The sequence below is a fragment of the Tamandua tetradactyla genome, chromosome 8, assembly GCF_023851605.1.
Source record: "Tamandua tetradactyla isolate mTamTet1 chromosome 8, mTamTet1.pri, whole genome shotgun sequence".
In the NCBI taxonomy this organism is placed as follows: domain Eukaryota; kingdom Metazoa; phylum Chordata; class Mammalia; order Pilosa; family Myrmecophagidae; genus Tamandua; species Tamandua tetradactyla.
The window spans coordinates 97,796,720-97,824,449 of NC_135334.1; the positions used below are offsets into that span (position 1 = coordinate 97,796,720).

General features: G+C 38.4%; 1 protein-coding gene and 1 long non-coding RNA gene across 5 annotated transcripts in view; one reads left to right on the plus strand and one right to left on the minus strand.

Moving 5' to 3' along the window:
- The window catches only part of LOC143644784 (uncharacterized), a 136,670-nt gene that overhangs the window by 86,251 nt on the left and 22,689 nt on the right, over positions 1–27,730 (minus strand). The window lies entirely within an intron of this gene.
- On the plus strand, positions 60–27,662 carry LOC143643945 (NOP protein chaperone 1-like). Its single transcript, XM_077112343.1, has 4 exons — positions 60–74; positions 25,429–25,605; positions 25,782–26,065; positions 27,065–27,662. Exons 1-4 carry the CDS (start codon positions 60–62, stop codon positions 27,660–27,662), a joined length of 1,074 nt encoding a protein of 357 aa, XP_076968458.1.

A 27,730-nucleotide genomic window follows, 5' to 3' on the forward strand; every position in this document is an offset into this window, starting at 1 on the left:
GAATTTCTCTCTTTAATGGGGACTTGTTGAAGATCAAAATTATTTCAATCCCTCTAACCATGGTGAAATGGAAGGTAGTGGAAGGGAGATGGGTATCTACAAGCAGAAATCCTGTCTCAAATCTATTGAGTGGGAAAGCCAGCCTTGTCTCTTTATGGCATTCATAACTCATTCAGCTTTAAGCATTAGAATGAATCTATCTTCAAAGTCCTGCCATACCCTAGGACAAATTGCTGAACTGGAGGCAAGTGGTCTTGGGACTAGTTTCAGGATGCTGGCCATAGAAGAGAAGATAATGATTTTAGAAATTGATTTTTCTTTTAATCTGACCTTTATATGTGATCACATAATCAGCTCTGGCACTTCTCCCAACTCCACATCAAGAAGTCTGTTTCTGTCCATTTGTGTAGAGACCCTCTCAAATTGTTTCTCTTTTGAGACTTTTCCCACTTTCACTACTGCTTGGATATACTCATCATATAATTCACCTCTAAGGGTTGAAGGGATTTTCAGGAGAGGAGAGTGGGGAAGAAACAAAGGATATGATGACCATTTTCTTTGCATCTTCTCCCCTGATAATAACATTAATTTTTTTAGCATTGCAAAGCTACTTAACTGGGTCATCTTGAGTAAATATCATTAATACACTTGAAGTCTCAGTTTTACTGTCTCTAAAATAGAACTACAAAAAGACCAACATCAAAGGGTTGTTATACAAAGGAAAGTCCTTGTCCCTGGCATACAGTTATATACTCACCATACAGTTAAAGCTGCTATTTTAAAAATTAATAATAATCAAGCAGAAGTTCTGGCTCTTAGCCCACAGTTCTTTGGCTATCTGCAATGTTCAAGAGAACGTTGTTGCTTCCCAGTGGGACTGAGTCGGTGGCTTTTCCATGCAGCTCAAACAATGCTGGTATTAGCAGACAGCTGCTACAGTCCACTAGCCTGGTTTCTCAGACAACTCCCCAGGCTTCCTCTTTCCATTCCCTCTCTTATCATTTAAAATTTCAGTCAGGAAAGCACAGCAGTAGAGGCTACAAAATTAGCAACATCTCCAATATTCAGCTCTGTGGGATTTACTACTCCCTTTTCAATCTTAACAAATCTCCAGGGTAATTTCTAAATAGCATTTTATTTATTAGTCTTTATTAGCTGGCCCATTTGGCAGCTTGTTGGAAATATGTGAATAACATGACTCAGTGTAAGAGAGTGAAGGGATCCACAGTTTTCAGAATCCACAGTAACCAGTACACATCCCTCATTTTTACAAATGGGAAAGCGAGGACCAGAGGGCAGTGTTACTTGTCAAGACTTCACAGTGGATACGCTATTGAACTGGGGTTAGAATCTAGTTATCCTGGTTCCTCCAGAGGACAGAGAATACCTGCTTTGATTTTAGATTGGTGCTTTTGTAGCCATAGCCAAAATAGCTGAAAAATTAAGCTCTAAGGTCCTTAATGAACTAGTAAGGTGTTTAGCTTAAATTCAGAATGTAGGTATCTCATGTAAGGGATTATGATTAAGAGTATTAATGGACTAAATAGAACTATCTCAACAAACCAAAACTTAGATCCATCTATATTTGTCTACAGAAGGAACATCAAGGAAAGAAAGTGGCCTAAAAGGTCTTGAGATTCACATTCCTCTTGGATGAAGAGAACGTCTCTCAATCTGATTCTAACATGGAACCTCCTCTTTAATCCCTGCCTCTTATACCATCTCCTCTTGACTACTGTATTTAAAAAGGTCAAAAGCTATCCATCTCACCCTCACCCCCATCTGCTTGCTGTCCACAGTGGATTTATGGGGAGAAATTTTCAGTGTTCACTCACATATTGAGGTAACTTCCTCAGATGGACCACAAACCTATCATTCTCTTCTGAGGTTTTACTTTATCTCCTGCTACTTCCAGGAGTGAGCACCACAACCCCAGGACTTTGACTCCTCTCTCTCGTCCCCTTAGCCCTGGGCTGAGGGAAGCCTATCTATGCCTCAATTTCTCCCATACATTCAGCCTGTCTCATTAAACCCTAACCTTCCTTCCCATTTTTCTCAATTGACTTTCAAGGCCCACTAAACCCAGACTCTAAATCATTCCTTTTTCCTTGAGATAAGACAGAACTTATACTTCAAACCCTTCCAGGGAGTGAGGGGAAATACACATGTTTTAGTTTGTAAAAACTGCCAGAATGCAATATACCAGAAACGGAATGGCTTTTAAAAAGGGGAGTTTATTAAGTTGCAAGTTTACCATCCTAAGGCCACGAAAATGTCCAAACTAAAGCATCTCTTGATTCAAGAGAGGGCAATGGGTCCAGAACACCTCTGTCAGCTAGTAATCACATGGCTGCTAGCTTTCTATCCAGGGTTCTTCAATGACTTCCCCGGGGGCATTTTCCTCCAAGGATCTCTGGCTGGGAGGGCTCTCGGTTCTCTTGGCTCTTGCCAAAAATGGTTCCTTCTTAAAGACTCCAGTAAGCAAGCCCCACCTTGAATGGGTGGAGACATATGTCCATGGAAACCTTCTAATCAAATGTTACCACCCACAATTAGGTGGGTCACATCTCCATAGAAACAATCAGAAAGTTCTCACCCAACATTACTGAATGAGGATTAAAGGACATGGCTTTTTTTGCGCTACTCAGCAGATTCAAACTGGCACAACACAAAATTTAGTTTTCACAGGATAGTAAAGAAAGGCAAGAAAAGCAAACCAATCAAGTGCCCCTCTTAAAATCATATGAATATTTATATTCTGCCATCATAGTAAATATTTGGAAGGTGAGGGGACACAAAATCCAAATCCAAATTCCTTACTCTGCTACAACTAACTCTCGGTGCTCAGTTTCTGTTCTTTCATTAGGATTTCTGCCTGAGAAATCTTCTTGCTTCCACTTAATCCTTAAACTCTTCCTCTTTTTATTTAATTTTAGTTACCCATTCCAGTTTTTAAGCTCTTAGAGTAGAAAAAAAAAATCCTTAAACTCTTCTTCTTTTTATTCCTTCTTAGAATTATCCATTTCAGCCTTTAAGCTCTTAGAGTAGGAAAAAGTGGGACATGGAGAACGACCCAACAACACAGTCCAGGACCAGAGCCATCTCTTCTGTAAATTCGGGATATTAGGATCTAACCGATAGTGTCATTGGGAAGATTAAAACAAGATTCTTCATATAAAGTATTTAGCACAGCCATTGACACATGATAGTGTCTAATAAATGTTTACTATTATTATACTTTTACAACAAAATCACCCCCAGAAAATAGCAGTATGTTTATTCCCTTTCAATAAAAATTCTATTCCCTAGCAGCCCCTCCCTGTAACACTATGCACTTGGCATCCTTAGGAGAAAAAAAATCAATTAATCATTTTTCTTTGGTTTCACAAGCTATGTATCTAAAATGAAATTAATAATAGGCAATCTCTTCTATCCACTTAATTAAAGAGATTGTGAACCAAGCATTGTTCTAGGCTCAGGAGAATAAAACAAAAAGATAAGCTTATTGAAATAGGAATTTACAATCTCCTAGAAAATTAACAACATTTAACCTCTTCTTTTGGCTGACTTGAAGTTAATGTTTCCACTTCTTTACATGTCATCTATATTTGTATTCAGCAGAATTACAGGAAAATTATTATTTATAAAACTTCCTTCCCTGGTGTCACTTGCTAAGAATGAGGTTTCCAGTCATTTGACTAATTCAGGTACTAATCACCAAACATTGATTTACATGGTTTCTGTTTCCCATATAATCTTATCTGAATGTAACTACCCTGGCTATAAAGTTTCTATCCCAGTAAACATTTTCCAATAAATGTGTTATTACCAAAAACTAGAATCAGACAAATGTTCCAAAAAGTATAAATACACTCAGAAGGCCATTCAAGAAAAACTGTTTTGAGTTTCAGTGAGCACATGCATATCTCATATTTCAGTGAGCACATGCATATGAAGCATTACCTAAAACTATGTTAAATTTATCTATATTGTCAAATGGCTACTACCAATACAAACAACAATAATGATAATGAAACATATCTCCACACATGTAGGTAAAGCCAAAAGAAAAACATATATTTCCAAAAACTACTTCCTCCAAAATAAATAAATTCAAGGGGACATTTACAGAAATAAAATCTTAACTATACAGTCATAAACCATAAGGAAAAAACAAGTGAGGCATTCAGAGAACCCAAAGGGGGTCTACATAGAGCATTTAGATGACTTCTGATTTTGAAAACAAGTGTAGAAAAGATAGGCCATAACGTCCTTTTGCACATACATGTTGCAAAAACATGTCAGGAGACTGCAGGAATTGCTTTCAAAAAGCTAGAATCTAGACAGGAACAACAGATGTCCACTACAGAAAGATAGCTAATATATTAGAAAAGCATTTGGCTAGCTTCAATAGCAGTAAGGGTAAAATCCACACTTCAGATTCAAAAACAAACACATTTTCAAGAATGCAGAAATTTTACCTAACATAATTTCAGGTGAATAAAACTTAGGGTTTTAATTTACCCAAGCTCAGTATATGCCAAGCATTTGACCTGGCTTCCTAAAATAACTAATTAAATTCACACTCGGTAAAATAGAAGTATGAAGTGAATGCCTCATTCCATCTGAACTGTAATTGAATTATGTGCCCACATTTTAGAAGAGGCAGGATTTCTGAAGTCTCCCTCAAACGGAATAAGCAAAAACAAAGGAAAACTTAAAGACAATGTGGTTGAATCCTACAAATATGTTTTGAATAATTGGTGCTTACATATAACTCCTTAATTTCTCTGTAATGGAAGTACATGGTCTGACTTTTAGTACTCATTCAACAAATGATTATTGAGTGGTTAGCATGTTCAGACACTCTTCTTGTTTATCTAAGTTTTATTTTCTCATGGTGCTTATACTTTATTAGGTGGATATAGACCAAAAAAACAGGCATATGATTATATAAAGTCAAATGATTATAAGCGCTAAGAAGAAAAATAAAAAAGATAAGGTAGGAGAGAGGGACTGAAGCAGAAGTGAGGGGGTGGGGGCAGTAACCCATTAGTTCCTCCCTTCATGAAAGCTATCTTATTCTGGACATTCCATGCAGCCACCTCTTCCTTTCTTCACTCCTCATTACATGAATGTCCCATATTCTGTTTACTGCCTCTGAAAAACAAATTTTTGCTCTGATAATACAAGGTTACACTAAGAACATAATTTGAAATGATAATTTCAGAATGATAAAAGTCTGCTATTTACCTGTCCCTAAAATAGATGAAGCCATAGACCGATTTCCTCACAAGGAACAGTGACTGCTCTTCCCTGCAATGTGGACTCCTACCTATTCACAACTCATTCTTTGTGGATTTGCCTTAAATGCTGCATCATTTTGTATGAAGGTGAGATCTTATAAAATTTGAGTTTTCGTGCATGCAAGTAAAAGCTGTACTCAGTGCTCAAATATATCTAGCAGTTTTATTTTGAAATGACAAAAACAATAATACTTATGTTGCTTTTGTATTTTAGTATGCTATGTTATAGTTATTAATATAAGTATATAGTATTTCATAGTTGGATACTACATTTCTATTAATTCATTTAAGAATAATTATTCCGATATTACTAAAGTTTTATTCCTAACAAATGGCAGAGCTACCAACAAAAATCAGGAGAAATAATTTATATTAATAGTGTGCATCCTTTGCCAATTTAGAAACGAGGAGTTTGACTAGGTAAAGTTTAGCCCCCTTTCAGCTCTAGGATTGTGGTTTTGCTACTATGGTTTTCCTAAGTAGAAGTTCAACTCTGTGTCCATATGGTAGCATCCCATGGTAATATATCTGCATTATTGAAAGGCCATCTGAAGGCAAAGTTGTCTATTAAAGGAAAAACTCAACTCTCGTGTTCCCCTTCTGTGAAATTAAGAGGCTGGATGAGAATATTTCTGAGGTATTTTCCAATTCTGTTATTCTACAATATGTTCTGTAGGGCTTTACGTTTTTTCCTCATCTCTTTCTACTACAAATATGCTTGCCAACATTTGTGAATTTTTTTTGTAAATTCACATGAAAATCTATTTATATTCCCTAAGCACACAAGCATATGTGATTTCAGAGACCCAGAAGCAATCTGAGCCCCCAAAACAACAATGAATAGGAGTCTGATTTAATTGGACAGGCTGATTTAAACATAGCTGACTCAAGAACATTAAGGCTTTCTTTTCCTAATCACAAATGACAGATGAATCAGCTCACAAAAAAAAAAAAAAAAAAAAAAAAAAAAAAAAAAATTCTGGCTAAGGACTTAAATGAGATTATGTTTAATGGGAGGATGCTCTCTGAAAAAAATTGTATTTCTAATGCACATACTCTGAAGCACTTGGCAAAATTTCTGGGGCCTTTTCCACTGAGAGTGGGGTTTGTGGTGGCACTACAAAACCAAAGTAACTGCTCAAAATCCTTACCCTTCCCTTATTTAAATGATGTAGCCAGGCACTTCCATATTTAAAAAATATATATTATAGTACATAGCTAAAGAAGTAAGCCAGGTTTGGGGGACATCATGACGAGACCACCATGGTACATCAGTCTGGAATGGGGGGAAGGGCTGAGATCACAGCACAGAACCATAAGCAAAGCCCATAAACTGTAGAGGCTGGGACCCCTCCCCACTGGCAAGGCAGGCTATGCTGGAGACATGTCCCTGTGGGAAAATGAAGCCATCTGTACCAGGAGCAAGTGAACGTAGCTCAGTCAAGCTCCAAATGTGGTTTTAATTAACTAATTTGGACTGCTGAATACAAGCTCTGAGCACAGATAAACCCAGAGAAAGCAAGAAAGGAACACTGAGGTCTCTCTCTCAGCAGAAAGAAGACCTGGCTGATGAAGAAAAACAAAACAAAACTGAGGCTTCTGCAGCCAGCCACACTCAGAATACTGGAAAACGGCTGTACCCTTTATAGAGCTGGGTACCAATTTCAGCTGTTGACTGGAAAACCTTGGGGGCTGAGGCCTGGCTCTGAAAAGAGATTTTATTTTATAGTATTCTAAGTAGCTCATTAGACAAAGCCTCAGGGATTCTCAATTGTCAGCACACAGAAACAGGCAAGTGTGGAGTTAGGATAGTTTGGGAGACAAAGTAACAAGTCAATGGAGGAGATAATTCCCTAAAGGGTGCATCATCCCCAAGAAAAAGTGTGTGTGCATGTGTGTATGGGGAGGTGGGGTGCTGTACCCAGCTAAGTGGAGGCCCTCCTTCAGAGAAATCACAGAAACAGCTTAAGCTTTCCTTCCACTTCAGCCTGTCTCAACCACCAGAATTAAAGGCTCCATATCACTTTATGTACACCAATTTTCCAACACTGCTGGGCAGGATAGGAAAAATAGAGTATAGATGCTCCACAGGAAAGTCAGCCTGTTGGATCTTATCCTCAGGGAAAGTTGATGCTGATTACACATGCCTCCTAAGATGTGAACCTACCTTGTTTGGGAAAATCTGACAGAGGCCAATCAAATCTGGGGAGACCCTCCTCAAAAAATGGTTCCAAAAGAATGAAATGTGACCACATTCAAGAAAAAGAGGATGGGAAAAATTGTAGCTATTGAAGTGGTGTGCTTGCATGTTTTAGTACCTTGCAAATTGAGTGGTTAAAAGTAAATAGATGTTGTTCCTCTGTAAATGCCTCACTGTTAACATGAACCAGTTTCAATGAAAAGGATTAAGGGGAGATAACAAAGCTCATCAGAATTTCCTGGGTCTAAAAATACCAAAAATACTATGTTGATCAGTTTTCAAAATATATAGGCGAGTGAAATAAGCCTTGGTTGCACTAGTATTGTGCTTGCTTAGGCAGGAGATTTCATTGCAATAAACAGACCAGTGTATGGATTAGCAAAATTTGATGGGTTTGTAACTAGTGGATCAATCTTTAATCAGCAAAAAAAAAAAAAAAAAAAAAAAAAGGGAGCAATTCCCTGTGTTAAATGCCTGGAATTTTAGGTAATGATTTTTTAATCTTCAAGGCTATATATGAATTGCTAGTTTTGTCCTTGGAAATAATCAAGTACAATCCCACAAAGTTTTCAAGTGTGAAATTTTTAATGACCAATTCTTTAAGACTAGGTTACATAATAGCAGCAATGCAGAGGCTGTAGAATTTAATAGTAATAACATTATCTGGAATATTTTATTTTACCAAATACAGTTTATGCTCTTGGAAGACAAGAATTTATATAAGCTTATATATTTCTTTTTTATTTCAATTAACACAGTGCTCTGTTCATAAAGGGAGCTCAATAAACTTTTACTTATGAAATTAAAAAAAAAAATGGTTCCATATAGGCAAAGCAAGAACAGAAAAACAAGAGCTAAAAAATTCTGAACAATTAAATAGAAGTTATGCTAGAAGTCTAGAACAAGTTGAACTGAACACCAAAGAACAGATAGAGAACAAAGCCAACCAAAAGGAAAACCCTAGGTAAAAGACTGAAAATGACATCCAGAATAAATTAATCAAGGAACTCAGGTGCTGTGTCACCAACAAAAATTACAAGTCATACTAGAAAAATGAGGATATGGTCTAGTCAAATGAACAAACTAACACTTCAAATGAGATACAGAAGTTGAAACAAAGTGTTCAATCAAACATGCTAAATCAAGTCCAAAATAAAATCAAAATATAAGGCAAAAGAGATGAAAGATATAAAGAAGACATTGGGCGACCATATAGAAGAACTCAAAAGCTTGAAAAAACAAATGGCTTTGAGGAATAAATGGCACAATAGAACAGATGAAAAACACAACAGAGACTTAAAACAGCAGCTTTGAAGAGGGAGAAGAAAGGATTAGTGAACTAGAGGACAGGACATCTGAAATCCTACATATAAAAGAACAGATACAGAAAAGAATGGAAAAATGTGTGAGCAAGGTCTCAGAGAACTGAATGACAATATGAAGCACATGTTGTTAAGAAAATAAATGTCTGTTAAGACTAGTTCATCATGTTATTAAATATGGGCAAAACACATAGACAGACATTTTTCCAAACAGAAAATACAAATGGCTCAAAATCATATGAAACAATGCTCAATTTCACTGACTATTAGGGAAATACAAATCAAAACCACAATGACGGGTGGGCCACAGTCCAGAGTTCTAGCCTGCCAGCCAGAGACCCAGGTTTGATTCCCGGTGCCTGCCCATGCAAAAAAAAAAAAAAAAAATCATAATGAGACATCATCTCACACCTACCAGAATGACCATTAGCAATTAAAAAAAACAAACAGAGAACTACAGAGAGGATGGGAAGAGACACACATTCTCTGTTGGTTGGAATGTATGATAGTGCAACCACTCTGGAATGCAGTCTGGAGGTTCCTCAGGAAGCTAAGTGTAGACTTGCCATATGATACAGCAGTCCCATTACTAGGTATATATTCAAAGGAACTGACTACAAGGACACAAATGGACATTTTCACACTAATGTTTATAGCAGCATTATTTACAATTGCCAAGAGTTGGAAATAGCCCAAATGTCCATCAACAAATGAGTGGCTATAAAATTGTGATGTATCCATATGATGGAATATACATATAATGGAATATTACACAGCTTTAGGACAGAATAAAATCATGAAGCATGTGACCAAAAGAAATTAGCCAGAAACAAAATGACAAATACTGCATGGTCTCACTAATATGAACTAGCATTAATGAGTTAACTTTGAGAGTTAAATTTGAGAACACAGGTTATCAGAAGATAGAAAGTGGGTAGAGACTGGGAATTCAAATCTGAAGGAGTACAGAATGTTTGGCAGGACTGATTATAAAGATATAGAAATGGAGAGCACAATACTCTCTGATGGTGGCACAATATTCTAACTGCATTCAACAAATTTGAGTGTGAGTATGGTTGAGGGAGGAATGCTGGGTGCATGAATGACAACAGAAGGAAAGATAGAGGATAAAGACTGAGATGGTATAACTTAGTGATGCCTAGACTGAACAATGATGGTGATTAAATGTACAAATAGAAGAATATTTTTGTATGAGAGAGAAGAGATGAATGTCAATATTGCAAGATGTTGAAAATGGGATGGTAATCAGGGGAAATCAATCAACACACACTAGGGTTATTTCAACACACACAGTGTTAACAGTAACACTGTAATATACTTCCAGTGAATGTTACAGAGGTAATATGCCAAAACTAAATATCAATAAGCAGTGGATATGGGGGAGGGGTATGGGATTTGTTTCAGAAGAAATGGAAATGTCCTCTCATAGATTGTGGTGGTAAAGTCATGGTTATGTGATTATACTTGGAACCACTGATTTTTTTTTACCTAGGTTTGATTGCATGAAGTAGAAATAAAACTGTTTACAAATAAATAGAGAGGGCCATGCAAAGGTGGTTCAGTGGCTGGAGACCCGGGTTCAATCCCCAGAGCCTGCCCATGCAAAAAAAAAGAATAGAGAAATACAAGTGCTAGAGAAAACGCGGAGAGACCACTGTTCCTAGTCACTTTGGTAGAGAGGCAAGATGGTGCAGACCCTCAGTGTTGTAGCTCCATAAGAGGCTAGGAGTGGGGTGGCCTTATGATCCTGCAATCCTGTAGTTAGGTGCACAATGAAGGAACTGAGAGCAGGGACAGGAATGGCCATTTGCAAACTGGTGTTTATGCAGCAGTGTTCCTAATTTGCAATCGATGGAAGTTACATAAGGGTACATCCACTGAGGAATGGAAGGGGGAACTGTGATGGATACATAAAAGGGACTACTGAGCAGGTGCAAGAAGGAATGAAATTGTGGGGCATGTAATTAGGCGAACTTGAGGGCACTATGTTGAGTGAAATAAGCCAGAAATGAAAAGATAAATATTATAACACCTTACTAATATGGACTAACTATAATGTGCAAACTCTGAGAACTGAGTCAAGAGCATAGATCATCAGGTGAACTTGTTGTAAAGGTTCCTAGATTTAAGCTCTTACAGCAGTCACATCTATTCCAGAGTCATAACTGCTATTTCTAAATTCTGAGATGCTGAGCTCTTTGTTTATAACCTAGTCTTTCCCTGGAACTTTGGGTATTTGTGTGACATCTGAGACCCAGAGTTAGAGTTCTGTAGCTACAGAAGTCACTGTTACCCCATACGGTAACTGTTAAAAAACACTAAAAAAAATTCAATTAGAGATATGAAAGAAGCTGATCTGGGTAGGACTAAAGTAAATCAGACTAAAGGGTAAAGGATGATACTGACTGTATTTCAAGTTCTGTGTGAGAACAAAGAAGAGGAAAATTTATATTTTTCATAGCATACTATCTAATTTACCTTGTATGGTCAACTTATTCGAATGCCATAATTACATGGAACCTTGAATAGGGAGTAAGATCTTGTTGGTTTGAACAGATTGTTGTGATGCCCTGATACATCACAGTAATGTGGGCAGAAGATTAAAAGGTATTTGCAAAGTCCCCTTGGGAGACTGGGGAAAAAAGGTGGAAATATTAAAATTCTCCACCTGGGAAAACCTGATATTCTCACAAGCATTGGGGAATGCCAATTTGATGGGCCAGGCCCTGAATCTTGGAGCTTGCCCTTATGAAACTTATTCCTGCAGAGGAGAAGCCAAGCCTACTTATGATAATGGCTAAAATTCACCCGCAGAGAACTTTTGTTGCTCAGATGTGGCCACTTTCTCTTTTTTTTTTTTTTTCAGGAGACAAAAAAGGACAATTTTTATTAATAAAAAAGGGTCAATCCATCAAGATATAACAATCCCAACCTTAATGCAGCTATTCACAGTGTTCCAAAATATATGAGGCAAACAATGACAAAACTGGAGGGAGAACTATTACGTTACAGACATACTACATCAATAGTTGGAGACTTCAGTATATCCCTTTCTTTTTTTCTTTAAAATTTATTTATTTATTAATTTAAAAAAATTAACAACAAACGAACTAAAACATTAACACATGATTATTCTGTTCTACACATATAATCAGTAGTTCACAATATCACCACATAGTTGCATATTCATCATTTCTTAGAACATTTTCATCAATTCAGAAAAAGAAATAAAAAGACAACAGAAAAAGAAATAAAATGAAAACAGAAAAAAAAAAGATTATACATACCATATCTCTTACTCCTCGCTTTCATTGATCACTAGCATTTCAAACTAAATTTATTTTAACATTTGTTCCCCCTATTGTTTATTTTTATTCCATATGTTCTACTCATCTGTTGACAAGGTAGGTAAAAGGAGCATCAGACACAAGGTTTTCACAATCACACAGTCACATTGTGAAAGCTATATCATTATACATCATCATCAAGAAACATGGCTACTGGAACACAGCTCTACATTTTCAGGCAGTTCCCTCCAGCCTCTCCATTACATCTTTTTTTTTTTTTTTTGTAACAATAGAAACTTTTTTTTTATTAATTAAAGAAAAAAAAGAAATTAACACAACATTTAGAAATCATTCCATTCTACATATGCAATCAGTAATTCTTAACATCATCACATAGATGCATGATCATCATTTCTTAGTACATTTGCATCGATTTAGGAAAAGACTAGCAAAACAACAGAAAAAGATATAGAATGTTAATATAGAGAAAAAAATAAAAATAATAATAATAATAATAAAAGAAAAGGAAAAAGAAAAAAACCTAAGACACAAACAAACAAACAAAAAACTATAGCTCAGATGCAGCTTCATTCAATGTTTTAACATAATTACATTACAATTAGGTAGCATTGTGCTGTCCATTTTTGAGTTTTTGTATCTAGTCCTGTTGCACAGTCTGTATCCCTTCAGTTCCAATTACCCATTATCTTACCCTGTTTCTAACTCCTGATGGTCTCTGTTACCAATGACATATTCCAAGTTTATTCTCGAATGTCGGTTCACATCAGTGGGACCATACAGTATTTGTCCTTTAGTTTTTGGCTAGACACACTCAGCATAATGTTCTCTAGGTCCATCCATGTTATTACATGCTTCATAAGTTTATTCTGTCTTAAAGCTGCATAATATTCCATCGTATGTATATATCACAGTTTGTTTAGCCACTCGTCTGTTGATGGACATTTTGGCTGTTTCCATCTCGTTGCAATTGTAAATAATGCTGCTATAAACACTGGTGTGCAAATGTTCGTTTGTGTCTTTGCCCTAAAGTCCTCTGAGTAGATACCTAGCAATGGTATTGCTGGGTCGTATGGCAATTCTATATTCAGTTTTTTGAGGAACCGCCAAACTGCCTTCCACAGTGGTTGCACCCTTTGACATTCCCACCAACAGTGGATAAGTGTGCCTCTTTCTCTGCATCCTCTCCAGCACTTGCCATTTTCTGTTTTGTTGATAATGGCCATTCTGGTGGGTGTGAGATGATATCTCATTGTGGTTTTGATATGCATTTCTCTAATGGCCAGGGACATTGAGCATCTCTTCATGTGCCTCTTGGCCATGCGTATTTCCTCTTCTGAGAGGTGTCTGTTCAAGTCTTTTTCCCATTTTGTAATTGGGTTGGCTGTCTTTCTGTTGTTGAGTTGAACAATCTCTTTATAGATTCTGGAGACTAGACCTTTATCTGATATGTCGTTTCCAAATATTGTCTCCCATTGTGAAGGCTGTCTTTCTACTTTCTTGATGAAGTTCTTTGATGCACAAAAGTGTTTAATTTTGAGGAGCTCCCATTTATTTATTTATTTCTTCAGTGCTCTTGCTTTAGGTGTAAGGTCCATAAAACCGCCTCCAATTGTAAGTTTCATAAGATATCTCCCTACATTTTCCTCTGACTGCTTTATGGTCTTAGACCTAATGTTTAGATCTTTGATCCATTTTGAGTTAACTTTTGTATAGGGTGTGAGATACGGGTCCTCTTTCATTCTTTTGCATATGGATATCCAGTTCTCTAGGCACCATTTATTGAAGAGACTGTTCTGTCCCAGGTGAGTTGGCTTGACTGCCTTATCAAAGATCAAATGTCCATAGATGAGAGGGTCTATATCTGAGCACTCTATTCGATTCCATTGGTCGATATATCTATCTTTATGCCAATACCATGCTGTTTTGACCACTGTGGCTTCATAATATGCCTTAAAGTCCGGCAGCTTGAGAACTCCAGCTTCATTTTTTTTCCTCAAGATACTTTTAGCTATTCGGGGCACCCTGCTCTTCCAGATAAACTTGCTTATTGGTTTTTCTATTGCTGAAAAATAAGTTGTTGGGATTTTCATTGGTATTGCATTGAATCTGTAAATCAATTTAGGTAGGATTGACATCTTAACTATATTTAGTCTTCCAATCCATGAACATGGTATGCCCTTCCATCTATTTAGGTCTTCTGAGATTTCTTTTAACAGTTTTTTGTAGTTTTCTTTGTATAGGTTTTTTGTCTTTAGTTAAATTTATTCCTAGGTATTTGATTCTTTTAGTTGCAATTGTAAATGGGATTCGTTTCTTGATTTCCCTCTCAGCTTGTTCATTGCTAGTGTATAGAAATGCTACACATTTTTTGAATGTTGATCTTGTAACCTGCTACTTTGGTGTACTCATTTATTAGCTCTAGTAGTTTTGTTGTGGATTTTTCCGGGTTTTCGACGTATAGTATCATATCGTCTGCAAACAGTGATAGTTTTACTTCTTCCTTTCCAATTTTCATGCCTTGTATTTCTTTTTCTTGTCTAATTGCTCTGGCTAGAACCTCCAACACGATATTGAATAATAGTGGTGATAGTGGACATCCTTGTCTTGTTCCTGATCTTAGGGGGAAAGTTTTCAATTTTTCCCCATTGAGGATGATATTAGCTGTGGGTTTTTCATATATTCTCTCTATCATTTTAAGGAAGTTCCCTTGTATTCCTATCTTTTGAAGTGTTTTCAACAGGAAAGGATGTTGAATCTTGTCAAATGCCTTCTCTGCATCAATTGAGATGATCATGTGATTTTTCTGCTTTGATTTGTTGATGTGGTGTATTACATTCATTGATTTTCTTATGTTGAACCATCCTTGCATACCTGGGATGAATCCTACTTGGTCATGATGTGTAATTCTTTTAATGTGTTGTTGGATTCAATTTGCTAGAATTTTGTTGAGGATTTTTGCATCTATATTCATTAGAGAGATTGGTCTGTAGTTTTCTTTTTTTGTAATATCTTTGCCTGGTTTTGGTATGAGGGTGATGTTGGCTTCATAGAATGAATTAGGTAGCTTTCCCTCCACTTCGATTTTTTTGAAGAGTTTGAGGAGAGTTGGTAATAATTCTTTTTGGAATGTTTGGTAGGATTCACATGTGAAGCCGTCTGGTCCTGGACTTTTCTTTTTAGGAAGCTTTTGATTGACTGATTCAATTTCTTTACTTGTGATTGGTTTGTTGAGGTCATCTATTTCTTCTTGAGTCAAAGTTGGTTGTTCATGTCTTTCCAGGAACCCGTCCATTTCATCTAAATTGTTGTATTTATTAGCGTAAAGTGGTTCATAGTATCCTGTTATTACCTCCTTTATTTCTGTGAGGTCAGTGGTTATGTCTCCTCTTCCATTTCTGATCTTATTTATTTGCATCCTCTCTCTTCTTCTTTTTGTCAGTCTTGCTAAGGGCCCATCAATCTTATTGATTTTCTCATAGAACCAACTTCTGGTCTTACTGATTTTCTCTATTGTTTTCATGTTTTCAATGTCATTTATTTCTGCTCTAATCTTTGTTATTTCTTTCCTTTTGCTTGCTTTGGGATTAGTTTGCTGTTCTTTCTCCAGTTCTTCCAAGTGGACAGTTAATTCCTGAATTTTTGCCTTTTCTTCTTTTCTGATATAGGCATTTAGGGCAATAAATTTCCCTCTTAGCACTGCCTTTGCTGCGTCCCATAGGTTTTGATTTGTTGTGTTTTCGTTTTCATTTGCCTCAAGATATTTCCTAATTTCTCTTGCAATTTCTTCCTTGACCCACTCGTTGTTTAAGCATGTGTTGTTGAGCCTCCATGTATTTGTGAAATTTCTGGCACTCTGCCTATTATTGATTTCCAACTTCATTCCTTTATGATCCGAGAAAGCGTTGTGCATGATTTCAGTCTTTTTAAATTTGTTAAGACTTGCTTTGTGACCCAGCATATGGTCTATCTTTGAGAATGATCCATGAGCACTTGAGAAAAAGGTGTATCCTGCTGTTGTGGGATGTAATGTCCTATAAATGTCTGTTAAGTCTAGCTCATTTATAGTAATATTCAAATTCTCTATTTCTTTATTGATCCTCTGTCTAGATGTTCTGTCCATTGATGAGAGTGGTGAATTGAAGTCCCCAACTATTATGATATATGTGTCTATTTCCCTTTTCAGTGTTTGCAGTGTATTCCCCACGTACCTTGGGACATTCTGGTTCGGTGCATAAATTTTATGATTGTTATGTCTTCTTGTTTAATTGTTCCTTTTATTAGTAGGTAGTGTCCTTCTTTGTCTCTTTTAACTGTTTTACATTTGAAGTCTAATTTGTTGGATATTAGTATAGCTACTCTTGCTATTTTCTGGTTGTTATTTGCATGAAATATCTTTTCCCAACCTTTCACTTTCAACCTATGTTTATCTTTGGGTCTAAGATGTTTTTCCTGTAGACAGCATATAGAAGGATCCTGTTTTTTAATACATTCTGCCAGTCTATGTCTTTTGATTGGGTAATTCAGTCCACTAACTGTTATTACTGTTTGGATAATATTTTCCTCTACCATTTTGCCTTTTGTATTATATATATCATATCTGATTTTCCTTCTTTCTACACTCTTCTCCATACCTCTCTCTTCTGTCTTTTCATATCTGACTCTAGTGCTCCCTTTAGTAATTCTTGCAGAGCTGGTCTCTTGGTCACAAATTCTCTCAGTGACTTTTTGTCTGAAAATGTTTTAATTTCTCCCTCATTTTTGAAGGACAATTTTGCTGGATATAGAATTCTTGGTTGGCAGTTTTTCTCTTTTAGTAATTTAAATATATCATCCCACTGTCTTCTTGCCTCCATGGTTTCTGCTGAGAAATCTACACATAGTCTTATTGGGTTTCCCTTGTATGTGATGGATTGTTTTTCTCTTGCTGCTTTCAAGATCCTCTCTTTCTCTTTGACCGCTGACATTCTAACTAGTAAGTGTCTTGGAGAACGTCTATTTGGATCTAATCTCTTTGGGGTGCGCTGCACTTCTTGGATCTGTAATTTTAGGTCTTTCATAAGGGTTGGGAAATTTTCAGTGATAATTTCTTCCATTAGTTTTTCTCCTCCTTTTCCCTTCTCTTCTCCTTCTGGGACACCCACAACATGTATATTTGTGCACTTCATATTGTCATTCAGTTCCCTGATCCCCTGCTCAAATTTTTCTATTCTTTTCCCTATAGTTTCTGTTTCTTTTTGGAATTCAGATGTTCCATCCTCCAATTCACTAATTCTAGCTTCTGTCTCTTTAAATCTACCATTGTAGGTATCCATTGTTTTTTCCATCTTTTCTACTTTGTCCTTCACTCCCATAAGTTCTGTGATTTGTTTTTCAGCTTTTCTATTTCTTCTTTTTGTTCAGCCCATGTCTTCTTCATGTCCTCCCTCAATTTATTGATTTGGTTTTTGAAGAGGTTTTCCATTTCTGTTCGTATATTCAGCATTAGTTGTCTCAGCTCCTGTATCTCATTTGAACTATTTGTTTGTTCCTTTGACTGGGCCATATATTCAATTTTCTGAGCGTGATCCGTTATTTTCTGTTGGCGTCTGGGCATTTAATCAGATTTCCCTGGGTGTGGGACCCAGCAGGTTGAAAGATTTTTCTGTGAAATCTCTGGGCTCTGTTTTTCTTATCCTGCCCAGTAGGTGGCACTCGTGGCGCTCGTCTGTCTGTGGGTCCCACCAGTAAAAGATGCTGTGGCTCCTTTAACTTTGGAAAACTCTCACTGTGGGGGAGGGTCGTCAGCCAAAGCGGCTTGGGGGAGTGCCAATCCGAATCTCCCAGCCGGCCCGTGAATCCGCGCGTGGGTAGGGTCGCCGGCCTCCGCGGCTTGGGGGAGCGCCTGTCCAAATTTCCCAGCCAGGCCAGGGTGCCAAGCATGGTGGGGGGGCTCCGGCCTCTGCGGCTTGGGGGAGCGCCTGTCCAAATTTCCCATCCGGCCCGGGGAGCCAAGTGTGGCAGGGGGGCGCTGGCCGCCGTGGCTTGGGGGAGTGCCTATCCACCATTCCCAGCCGGACCGGGAAGCCATGTGTTTGGAAGGGACCCCGGTCGCCGGTCTCCATGGCTTGGGGGATCTCTGATCCAATTCTCCCAGCTGGTTCGGGGGGCCGCGCGTTGGGGGGGGGCGCCAGCCACCGCGGCTTGAGGGAATTGCCTGTCCAATTCTCCCAGTCGGCCCGGGAAGGAGGGAGGGAGGGACTCCGGCCGCCTGCCGCCCTGGCCCGGGGAAGCGCGCGCCCCTCAGTGATCTCACCGCAGCAGGTTCTCCCAGCCAGTCAGCTGTTCCAGAATGGGGTACGCCGTCTTCTTGGTCTCTGTCGTGGCTCCGGGAGCTGTTCTGTACTGTTTCTACTTCCCTAGTAGCTGTTCTGGAGGAGGAACCCGCGCGTCTTACTAAGCCGCCATCTTCTCCGGAAGTCCCAATTTCTCTTTAAACCAACTCTGTATGTGAACTCATTGCCCTCCCATCTGTGTGGGCCATGATTCCCATGGGTGTAAATCTCCCTGGCAATGTGAGACATGACTTCTGGGGATGAGCTTGACCTTGGCCATGTGGGATTAAGAAAGCCTTCTGGACCAAAAGGGGGAAGAGAAATGAAACAAAATGAGTTTCAGTGGCTGAGAGATTTCAAATAGAGTCAAGAGATCATTCTAGAGCTTATTCTTACACAGTATATAGATATCCCTTTTTAGTTTTTAGTATATTGGAAAGCTAGAGGGAAACACCTTAAACTGTTGAACTGTAATCCAAGAGTCTTTATTCTTGAAGAAGACTGAATAACTATAGAACTTTTAAGGTGTTTTGTGTGATTGTGAAAACCTTGTGACTGACACTCTCTTTATCCAGGGTATGGACAGATTAATAAGAAGAAAAGACAAAAATAAATAAGCAACAGGGGTATTGGGGAAATGGGGTATTTTGGGTGTTTGCTTTTACTTTTATTTTTATATATTTGGAATAATGAAAATGTTCAACCATCGAATGTGATGGTGAATGTACAGCAATATGATGATACTGTGAACCACTGATTGTACACTTTGGATTATTATACGGTATGAGAATATATAATACATTGCAATAAAAATAAAAAAGAAAGCAAGGCCAAAAGAAAGGTGAATTTTATCTTATGGATTAAAAAGAAACACGAAGATGGTATTATTGATCTGTAAAGGCCTCCTGCCTCCTGCCTCCTACAGTCCTACCCTAGCCCGTTACTCAGAGCCCACCAGGTTCTGCCCAGCTGCTAAGAAATTATTTCCCTCAGCATACACTTAACTATATCCCCTCCATCCATACTCCAAAACCCCCATACAAGTAAGTAGTCCATCCATGCTGGTATATTTTTGCTTCATAATTGTTTTTTCTTTCTCATTTCCTTTTCCCTAACCTTTGAGCATTCTTGTTCTTACTTAGGTAAGATTTGTCTATAATTAAAATAATATTTGAGTCAACATGTATACTGTTTAAGAGCCAGGTGTTGGAATCAAACAAAACTACTCTGCTACTTTCTGATTGACTAGTATTAAGAAAATTACTCAACCTTTATAAGCCTCACTTCTTTCATCTGTAAAATGGGAATAATATTGCCTTCTCAAAGGTATTTTTGCAAGCATATAATTTCTACCCCATAAATATAGCTCTGCTTTGTTATTTTCACATTAAAGAGAGAGAGAGAGATAATCCTTTCAGAGGAATATAACTTGGAGGGTAAAAGACAAAGCTGTTTGCATAATCTCAGAGTAACAGACGTATTATATTGGACTGGATATTGGGAGATCTAGGATCCAGCCTTAGCCCCACCGCCTTGTAGCCACAGGCAAGCCCCTTACCACCCAGTTAGAAAAATAAACTATCATGTTAGGTTTTGCCAGTTATTAATTTATTTCTTCTCAACTATAAATTCATAGTTAATTTCCTGATCTGTGAAAATAGATATGGGCCCTTTAAATATTTTTCCTTTGCCAGCTGGCACAATGCTAAACTTTGTCAGTAGAGGGTGCTAGAGAGACAAGTAGAAAGAGGGATTTTCTTTCTGGTTCGTTGTGCCAGCCCAGCACGCTTCTGCAGCACACTGCTTTACCAGTGCCCAGCTCTTTCAGTGAATGACCTCTCCAGGACCCAGCTCCTGCAGCATGTGTGGCTTTCCCATCACCTGGCTTGAGTAATGCACAGTATTTTCTTTCTCTTGACCAAGCTGCCAGCCTTACTCCTTGCATGCCCCTACATTCTGTGTAATTCTCATTACTTCTCACTTGCCAATCCCTCATCACTCCAATCCAATTCTTCAAATTGTTTCTGGTCAAATTACTGCGTAGTGTTTGTCTTCTGAGTAGGCCATGACTGATACATAGATTTAGAATTTCAAGGCCCCAAATTACTGTGATTTCAGTGGTTATGTTATTAGGAAAAGAGTCTTCCAATTTCATTCTTAAGACTGCCTTGGAAGCATTATTTCTGGAGTATGATATCAGTAAAGGATGACAAGGCTTTTGGAAGAGGAGAACCACATTTGGAAGACCTGTAAACCTTCATTTAGGATGCAAAAGAGTCCAAATCCATGTAAATAATCAAGAAGTACATTCTAAAGCTTTGAACTGATTCTGCACCAAGTACATTGAAGTAAATGAAGCAAAATAAGTTATAGCAGTTATACCTAAAGCCAGATTTAATTAGAAACAAAAAGCCACTTACATGAGGTCTGTTTTATCAGAAGAATAATAGATTGCACATAAAAGAGAAGGAGAAGAAAAAGCAAAATGTTATAGAACTAACCATCTCACTCTTTTATTTGTTCTTTCAGCCTTGGGACCCAAGGTTTCATATAACGGCATGAAAAACTGATTTGGAAGTCACCTTATACCATGTCCTTCCTCTTACATAGCAATATTTTCATCTGCTTACACTTGTATTTTCCATCTCATTATATATTTGCTCGATAAGCATCCTGTAAGTATAAAGAAACCATTCTAATACTCTTTCCTACCTCCCCAACCCCAGAAATGGTTTGTATATCCATGTCACCGCACCATTAGGTTCTGGGATCATGTGGTCTCTTATGTCCTCTTGATTCTTGTTCTAAGTATTTTCATGTGCTTGGCTTTAGATCACTATTTTATATTTGCACATATACAATTATATTCACAAGAGATCTGGGATATTTAAAATACTATTATAAAACTATATTATTATAGTGAATGGGCAGGAAGCCAGGCAGACAGTCTGCAGTTGACATAAAATGTTATTTCCATGGTTGCTTTCATATTATAGTTGGTCCATTAAACTGCATGTGAGAAAAAGAAAAAGAAAACAAAAGTGAGTAAGCCAATGAAAGCAGATTAGATATCCTGTAAATTCTTTTTTATCAACCCTGATATACTCTCAGTACTGCCAGACCATCCTTCTATTTGCCAAATATACATAAGTAAGCTGACAATGCCTGCCCCTGGTTAGAGTAGAAATGTAACCCCTTCTTTTATTTGAGGACAGCACCTTCCTCTATATTTTTTGTTTGTTTCCTATATACTTTTAATTTCATGATATTCATTTTTCTTTGAAAAAGTACACTATTAATTATCCCTCTAACTCCTCTTTTCTTACATATTGCAACATCTCTTCCCTTGGTGTTTAAACAACCTCAAGCCTCTCCCATTTAAAAATAAAAATCCGTCCCTGGTGCCACATATTGCACTCACCTTTAAGACAAAAAATTCTATGTAAAAAAATTTCAACTTACTTCCAACATCACAAATCGAGTTAATCCTATCCCTTAATAATTTCTTAAATACATCCACTCTTACTATCTCCATTCACACATACAGATCCAAGGCAGTATCATCTCTACCAAACAACTGCAAAAGTCTCCTCAAAAGTATTCCTACATATATGCTTATCTTCTTACCCACCCCCATATCAATACATTCGCCATACTATAGCCAGAGTGATCTGATGATGTCACCTCTGCTTAAAACACTTTAGTAGCTTTCCATTTTTCTTAGAATATTGCCTTAGTCAGGCTATTATGATAAATACCACAAAATGGGTTGGCTTAAACAATGGGAATTTATTGTCTCTCAGTTTCAGACACCAGAGCCAAGGTATTGGCAAGAAAGATTGCTTCTGCCCAGGTTTGGGAGCATTCTTGCTGAATGGCAATCCTTGGGTTCCTTAGCTTTCCTAGTCACATAGCAATGCCCTCTCTTTTCTCCTCCAGATTCCTGCTGACTTCCAGCTTTTGGCTCCTCCTGGTAGCTTTCTCTGACTATGCCTGAGTTTCTTCTGCTTATAAAGGACCGCAGGCATCCTGATTAGGGCCCACCCTCATTCATTTGGGCCACACTTAGGATAACATCTTCAAGGTATCTATTCACAATGGGCTTGCATCCACAGGAATGTGAATCAAGACAAGAGCTTGCCTAAAATGGACTGTGTAATCCTCTCCAACACAAATCTAGATCAAAATCCTTGAGTGACTTAGAGGGTTCTGTTTGTCTTGGGTCTACTCATCCCACTCCCCTGAAGCTTGCTTTCCCTGTTTTAGCCACATTGGCCACGTTTTAATTAATCAGTACCATACTGTTTCTTAGCATGCATTTCACACGGAATCCTCTTACTTCCTTGTTTCATTCACGTAACTTCTAATTTATCTCTTAGATTCCACCTCACACTTCACCTCCCTAAGAGGCTTTCTTGATATCCCCATCTAGATCAAATCTTCCTAGCCTACGTTTGATTGCAACATTTACCTCTTCTTCATTAAATTTATAACCTCTGTAATGTTATATTTATTCATGTACTCATTTAATTAATCTTTAAATCCTCTAAAAGATTATATACTTATGGAGAGCAGGAATATACCCGTTTATTACACCCCTGGAACCTAATATAAGGCCTTAGTAAAAATATCACGAAATATTTATTAAGCACGTTAATAAATGAGTGAAATTTTACTGGATTTGCAGTACAGAATCACTGAGAGAGAAGAGACTTTCTGCCTTTGAGAGCAACATTTAACCACTTACAGGTAGAAGCGTTTTTAGAATTTCTCTTTTCCTGCACTTATTGATCAAAATGTGTTCCTCAGGAACTTGGGAAGCCCAGAGGTCAGCTGTGGTGGGGGTGGGGAGGTAGACAAGTGGCACAGTTCAATGGCAGGCATCCAAAACTCCTCCCAAACTCTTGGCCTCACTTTAGCCAGATTCGCATTGTGGCCTGTGTTATCTATTAGAGTTCCATGGCATATTTTGTTTGAATGAATGTCTACTTTCACTCCTTCCAGCAAAGCCAAACCAAACCAAAACAAAGAAAAAAATTTTTTGAAAACTATTGAATTAGGTAAATGTCACTGTACCAATGAGAAAACTGAGGCCCACATTAAATAAGAGGAAAAAAAAAAAAGAATAAAAGAAAAACAAAGCTGGAGAAGTGTCTCATGTAGAATCCCTATACTGGAAATAAAAACGAAAAGTCCCCAAGAACAGGAAAATCCCCTGGAAAGGATAAAGTACTTCTTTAATAACAAAGAGGGATAACTCCCCCCCTCCTCCATTTTAAATTCCCTTATCTTCTTACTGCCCTTATTCTCACAATATTTGCTGCATTATCAAGAAACGTATTTCACAAGTAAGTGTAAATATTTAATTTTCTGACTCTGTAAAAGAAAGCCACTCTTCTAACTAAGTTTCCAAGGCACTTTTCCTTCTGTCTTTTTTGTCATATAGAAATTCCCAAATAACTAATTGGCTGTCACTCATTTTAATTTCTGAATTCAATTTGAAAATATTCAAGTATGAGCTCAATCTGCACAGATACAATTCATTTAAGCTCAGGAATCCTAATAAAACAGGAGTAAAATATGTTTTTTCCCTTTTTTGTAAACACCAGAGGGCACTAAATACTGAAGAAAAAGAAATTTTACAAAGTGCACATAACAAATAGATTGTCTCACTAGAGGGAGCTAAGAAAAAGTTAAAATAATATACTATATACTCTTTCTAAATAAAATATATATGTTAGCTTGAAACAGGAGAGAAGAGTATTAATTATAATATACAGAAATATTATCATGAGGATTATAAGGAGAACAATTCAGGATAGATATTCTCTTGCTCAGCAATCCTAATGCGATAGAAAAGCTGTATCACATACAACCTAGCCATTCCCAGCCTACTCTCTCTTTCTTCCTTTCTCCCTCCTTCTCTCCCTCACTTTCTCCCTATCCTTCTACCTTTATTTCTATCTCCAGCTCTAGTTCTTTCCCTATAGCTAAGTAAATTCATATGTATGTTTAATATTTTATAAATTATAAAAAGGTCTAAGACTCCAAGAGAAAAGCTGATAAAAGGATGGCAGCAGAGAATTCACAGAAATAGACTTGTTTATGGCAAAAAAAAAAAAATTTCAAATTTATTAGTAAACAAGTAATGTAATTTTAAACAAAAACAAAATTATAATATTCAGTGCTGGTAAGTATATAGGGAAAAAAGGCACTCATACACTACTGCAGAAGTGTTAAATTGGTAAAATTTTTCTGGCACTGGCAAGCAAAGTAGAGACACATGTAGATAGAAGGATGGAGAGAAAGAGAAAGAGAGACAGAAAAAGAGAAAGGTAGAGATATATTTTAACCTGAAAATTTTCACCTCTTTAAATATAGCTTAGTGAAATAAACAGATATGTAAAATATGGGTGTACAAAGACATTTGCTAGCGCACTGTGACAGCAAAAATGTGAATAAACCTAATCTCCTACAGAGGAGACAATGGTAAATAAATTACTTATAGCCATAGATATGAATATGAAAGAAAGAATATTTTGCTTTCATTAAAATACAGGTCAAAAAAATTATTCAATTATATGGAAAAACATTGTGATATATGTTAAATTGATTAAAAACAGAAAATCGAATATATACACAACATATTCACAATATTTATAAAAACATTACCTTTATTAATAGTGTTTAGATCTATCTAGCAGATTATGGGTACCTTTTATTTTTCAATTTTTCTATATTTTCTATAATAGTAACATACTGCTCTTAGAGAAATATTTTTAACTTTTTATTTTGAAAAAAATCAAACACTGAAAAGATTTAAGAACAATAAAAATAAATCCTACTAGGAACAGAATAGGATATGCTGCTCCAAGGAGCAACTAAAGAAGTGACAAAATAATGACTGGGACAGCAGTTCCAGGGTGCAAGTGACCTGAAAGGGTCTTCTATACCACATAGGCAGGCTTGGACGAAAAACCTGAGGACTTGGGAGTCAGCGAATGGGATGAGTGGGCTTCCTCAGGACACCACCGGGGACAAGAGGCCATGCCTAGGATAGTGCCTGCCCGCAGCTATCTTGAGATATCAGACTCCTCAGCTCACAACCCAGAGCAACCTTGGGAAACCCGGAAGCTGGTAAACTAACTTTCTCTGATGACAGAGACCAACCAGCTTACTGCAAAGACCTTACTGGTCTCATTTCCATATGGAGGCCCCAGCCCTAGGAGGGCACAGACAGGGAGGTGGGGGCAAGGAAGAAACCACCGCACACCCCACGCCCTGCATCATACCTGTATTCGCCAAGCCCACAGGTGCCGCCATCCGGCCCCCAGGCCCCTAGTACCCCACGAGCTGCCCTAAGCCCCCACTCCCCGGCATCCCCGTGCCCTGCACACCCATACTGCACCCTGTGCATCTGCGCACTACAGCGCCCACATCACGCCCTGCCCCACCTGCCCTGCGACCTGCCTCGCTCTGAGACTTGCTCCACACCCAATGCCCCGCCCCCTGCAACACGTTCCGTGCTATGTCGTGTGCCTCATGCCCACATTGCCCCAAAACCTGCACCTTGCCCCAACACCTCAACCCCTGTGCAGTGCCCTGCCCCACACAGCCCCACCCTGCTTCGCCCATCAGCCCGCCCCCACGCCCTATGTTGCACTCTCTGACACAACATGTCCCCGCAACCTCCTCCCCCATGTCCTGTCCCATGCCCTCCGCCCCCATCACATGCTGCCTCCCATATGATACACATCCCATGCCACACCCTCCCCTTTGTCTTCCCCTTGCCCCATGCTCCATGCCACCTCCCCTACACACTCCATGCACTGTGCCGGGTGCTACACCCATGCCACATCCCATACCCCCTGCTTTCCACACCTTACACCCCCATGTCCCGCCCTGTGCACTGCTGCACCACTGAGCCACACCCGGCAGCACACTAACCAACGGGCATTTCCAGGTTGCTGGGTACAGAGCCAGCTGACATACCCAGTCCCACAGTCTAAAGTCATTCCAAGTAGCAGCCAGTCTCATCAGGCCTATAAGCAGAATCTCCACTGAGGTGCACATTGCCCACCTCCCAGCTCCGGGGTTGCTGCTTTTAGCCAGAATTGCACCAGGTCGCCATCCAGTTCACCTGGCTGCCCAGCTGAGAAGTGGGTCTGAGGGGAAGAGGAGGCCTAAGAGCGCCCTCTGCTGGGAAGAAACAGAAAGTGTAATCTGGGAAACTGCCTAGCTGCATTGCTTCAAACAGATCCTCTAGTCGAGTTGGATCCCCTGCATAAGGTCCAGGCCTTATTTGGCAGGGAATTAAGGATAAACCAAGTGCAAAAAGAGACCTTCAATGAAAACCCAACATAACACAGAAAACCCTTCGATGACTGAAGGAAATCAACTTTCAAAATAACCCTATCAAGTTAATAAAATGCCTTGAAGCCAACAAAAAATCACAAAAAAGAAGATGCAGGCAGGTATGGTCCAGTCAAATGACAAAATTAAAATACTGAAGGAGATACAGACTTTGGAACAATTAATCAAAAATGTTCATACAACTCCCCTAAATAAATGCAATGGATTGGCTAATGACATAAAGGATATCAAGAAGACATAGAAGAGGGGTGTGGAAGACTCGTGAGAGCATAGAGCTGTGTGGCAGGTCCCAGCGCAGACTGAGCTGCTTGCCTCCAACCTGGGGCTGTGCGGGGGTTTCAGCATCCAAAGAGCTGCTGGCGGCAGGGAGCAGTGGTGGAACAGGCATATTGGACAGATTGTTCATCAACTCCAGGCCTAATTCCAAAAAGAACACTCTTCAAACACTTCAAGTTGAGAGGAGTCCCTTATTGGGCCAAGTTCAGACCTTTCTTCCAAAGATGGTCCAGACAAATGAAAAGCTGATAAAAGAGATGGCAACTGTGCCACATGCTCATTTTGATACTAAAAATGTTGATGGGACTCCTAGAAAAGTTATACAAATGAATGTGGCCTTATTTGAGATGAATTGGCCTGATTTAAAAGAAGACATTTCAGAGGAGAATATACAAAACAGTTCAGAGGTGTGTTCAAAATCTGAGGATGAAGATGAAAGCACTCCATATGAAGCCAACATAGATCCCATTAAGCTTCCTAATTCAGAAGGTAGAAAAGGCAAGACAGAAGTTTTGGACAGTCCTGCAAGTAAAAAACTGAAATAGTGGAATAAATGATCTGCAAAGAACAGGTAATATATGCTTGCTAATTCTGTGAAAAAGAATATGATTCA

Coding starts and splice junctions, on each gene's coding strand:
- LOC143643945 (XM_077112343.1), top strand. Junction 25,606..25,781: donor CTTGGGAAACCCGGAAGCTG/GTAAACTAACTT, acceptor CCAAGCCCACAG/GTGCCGCCATCCGGCCCCCA. Junction 26,066..27,064: donor AACACCTCAACCCCTGTGCA/GTGCCCTGCCCC, acceptor AATGACATAAAG/GATATCAAGAAGACATAGAA.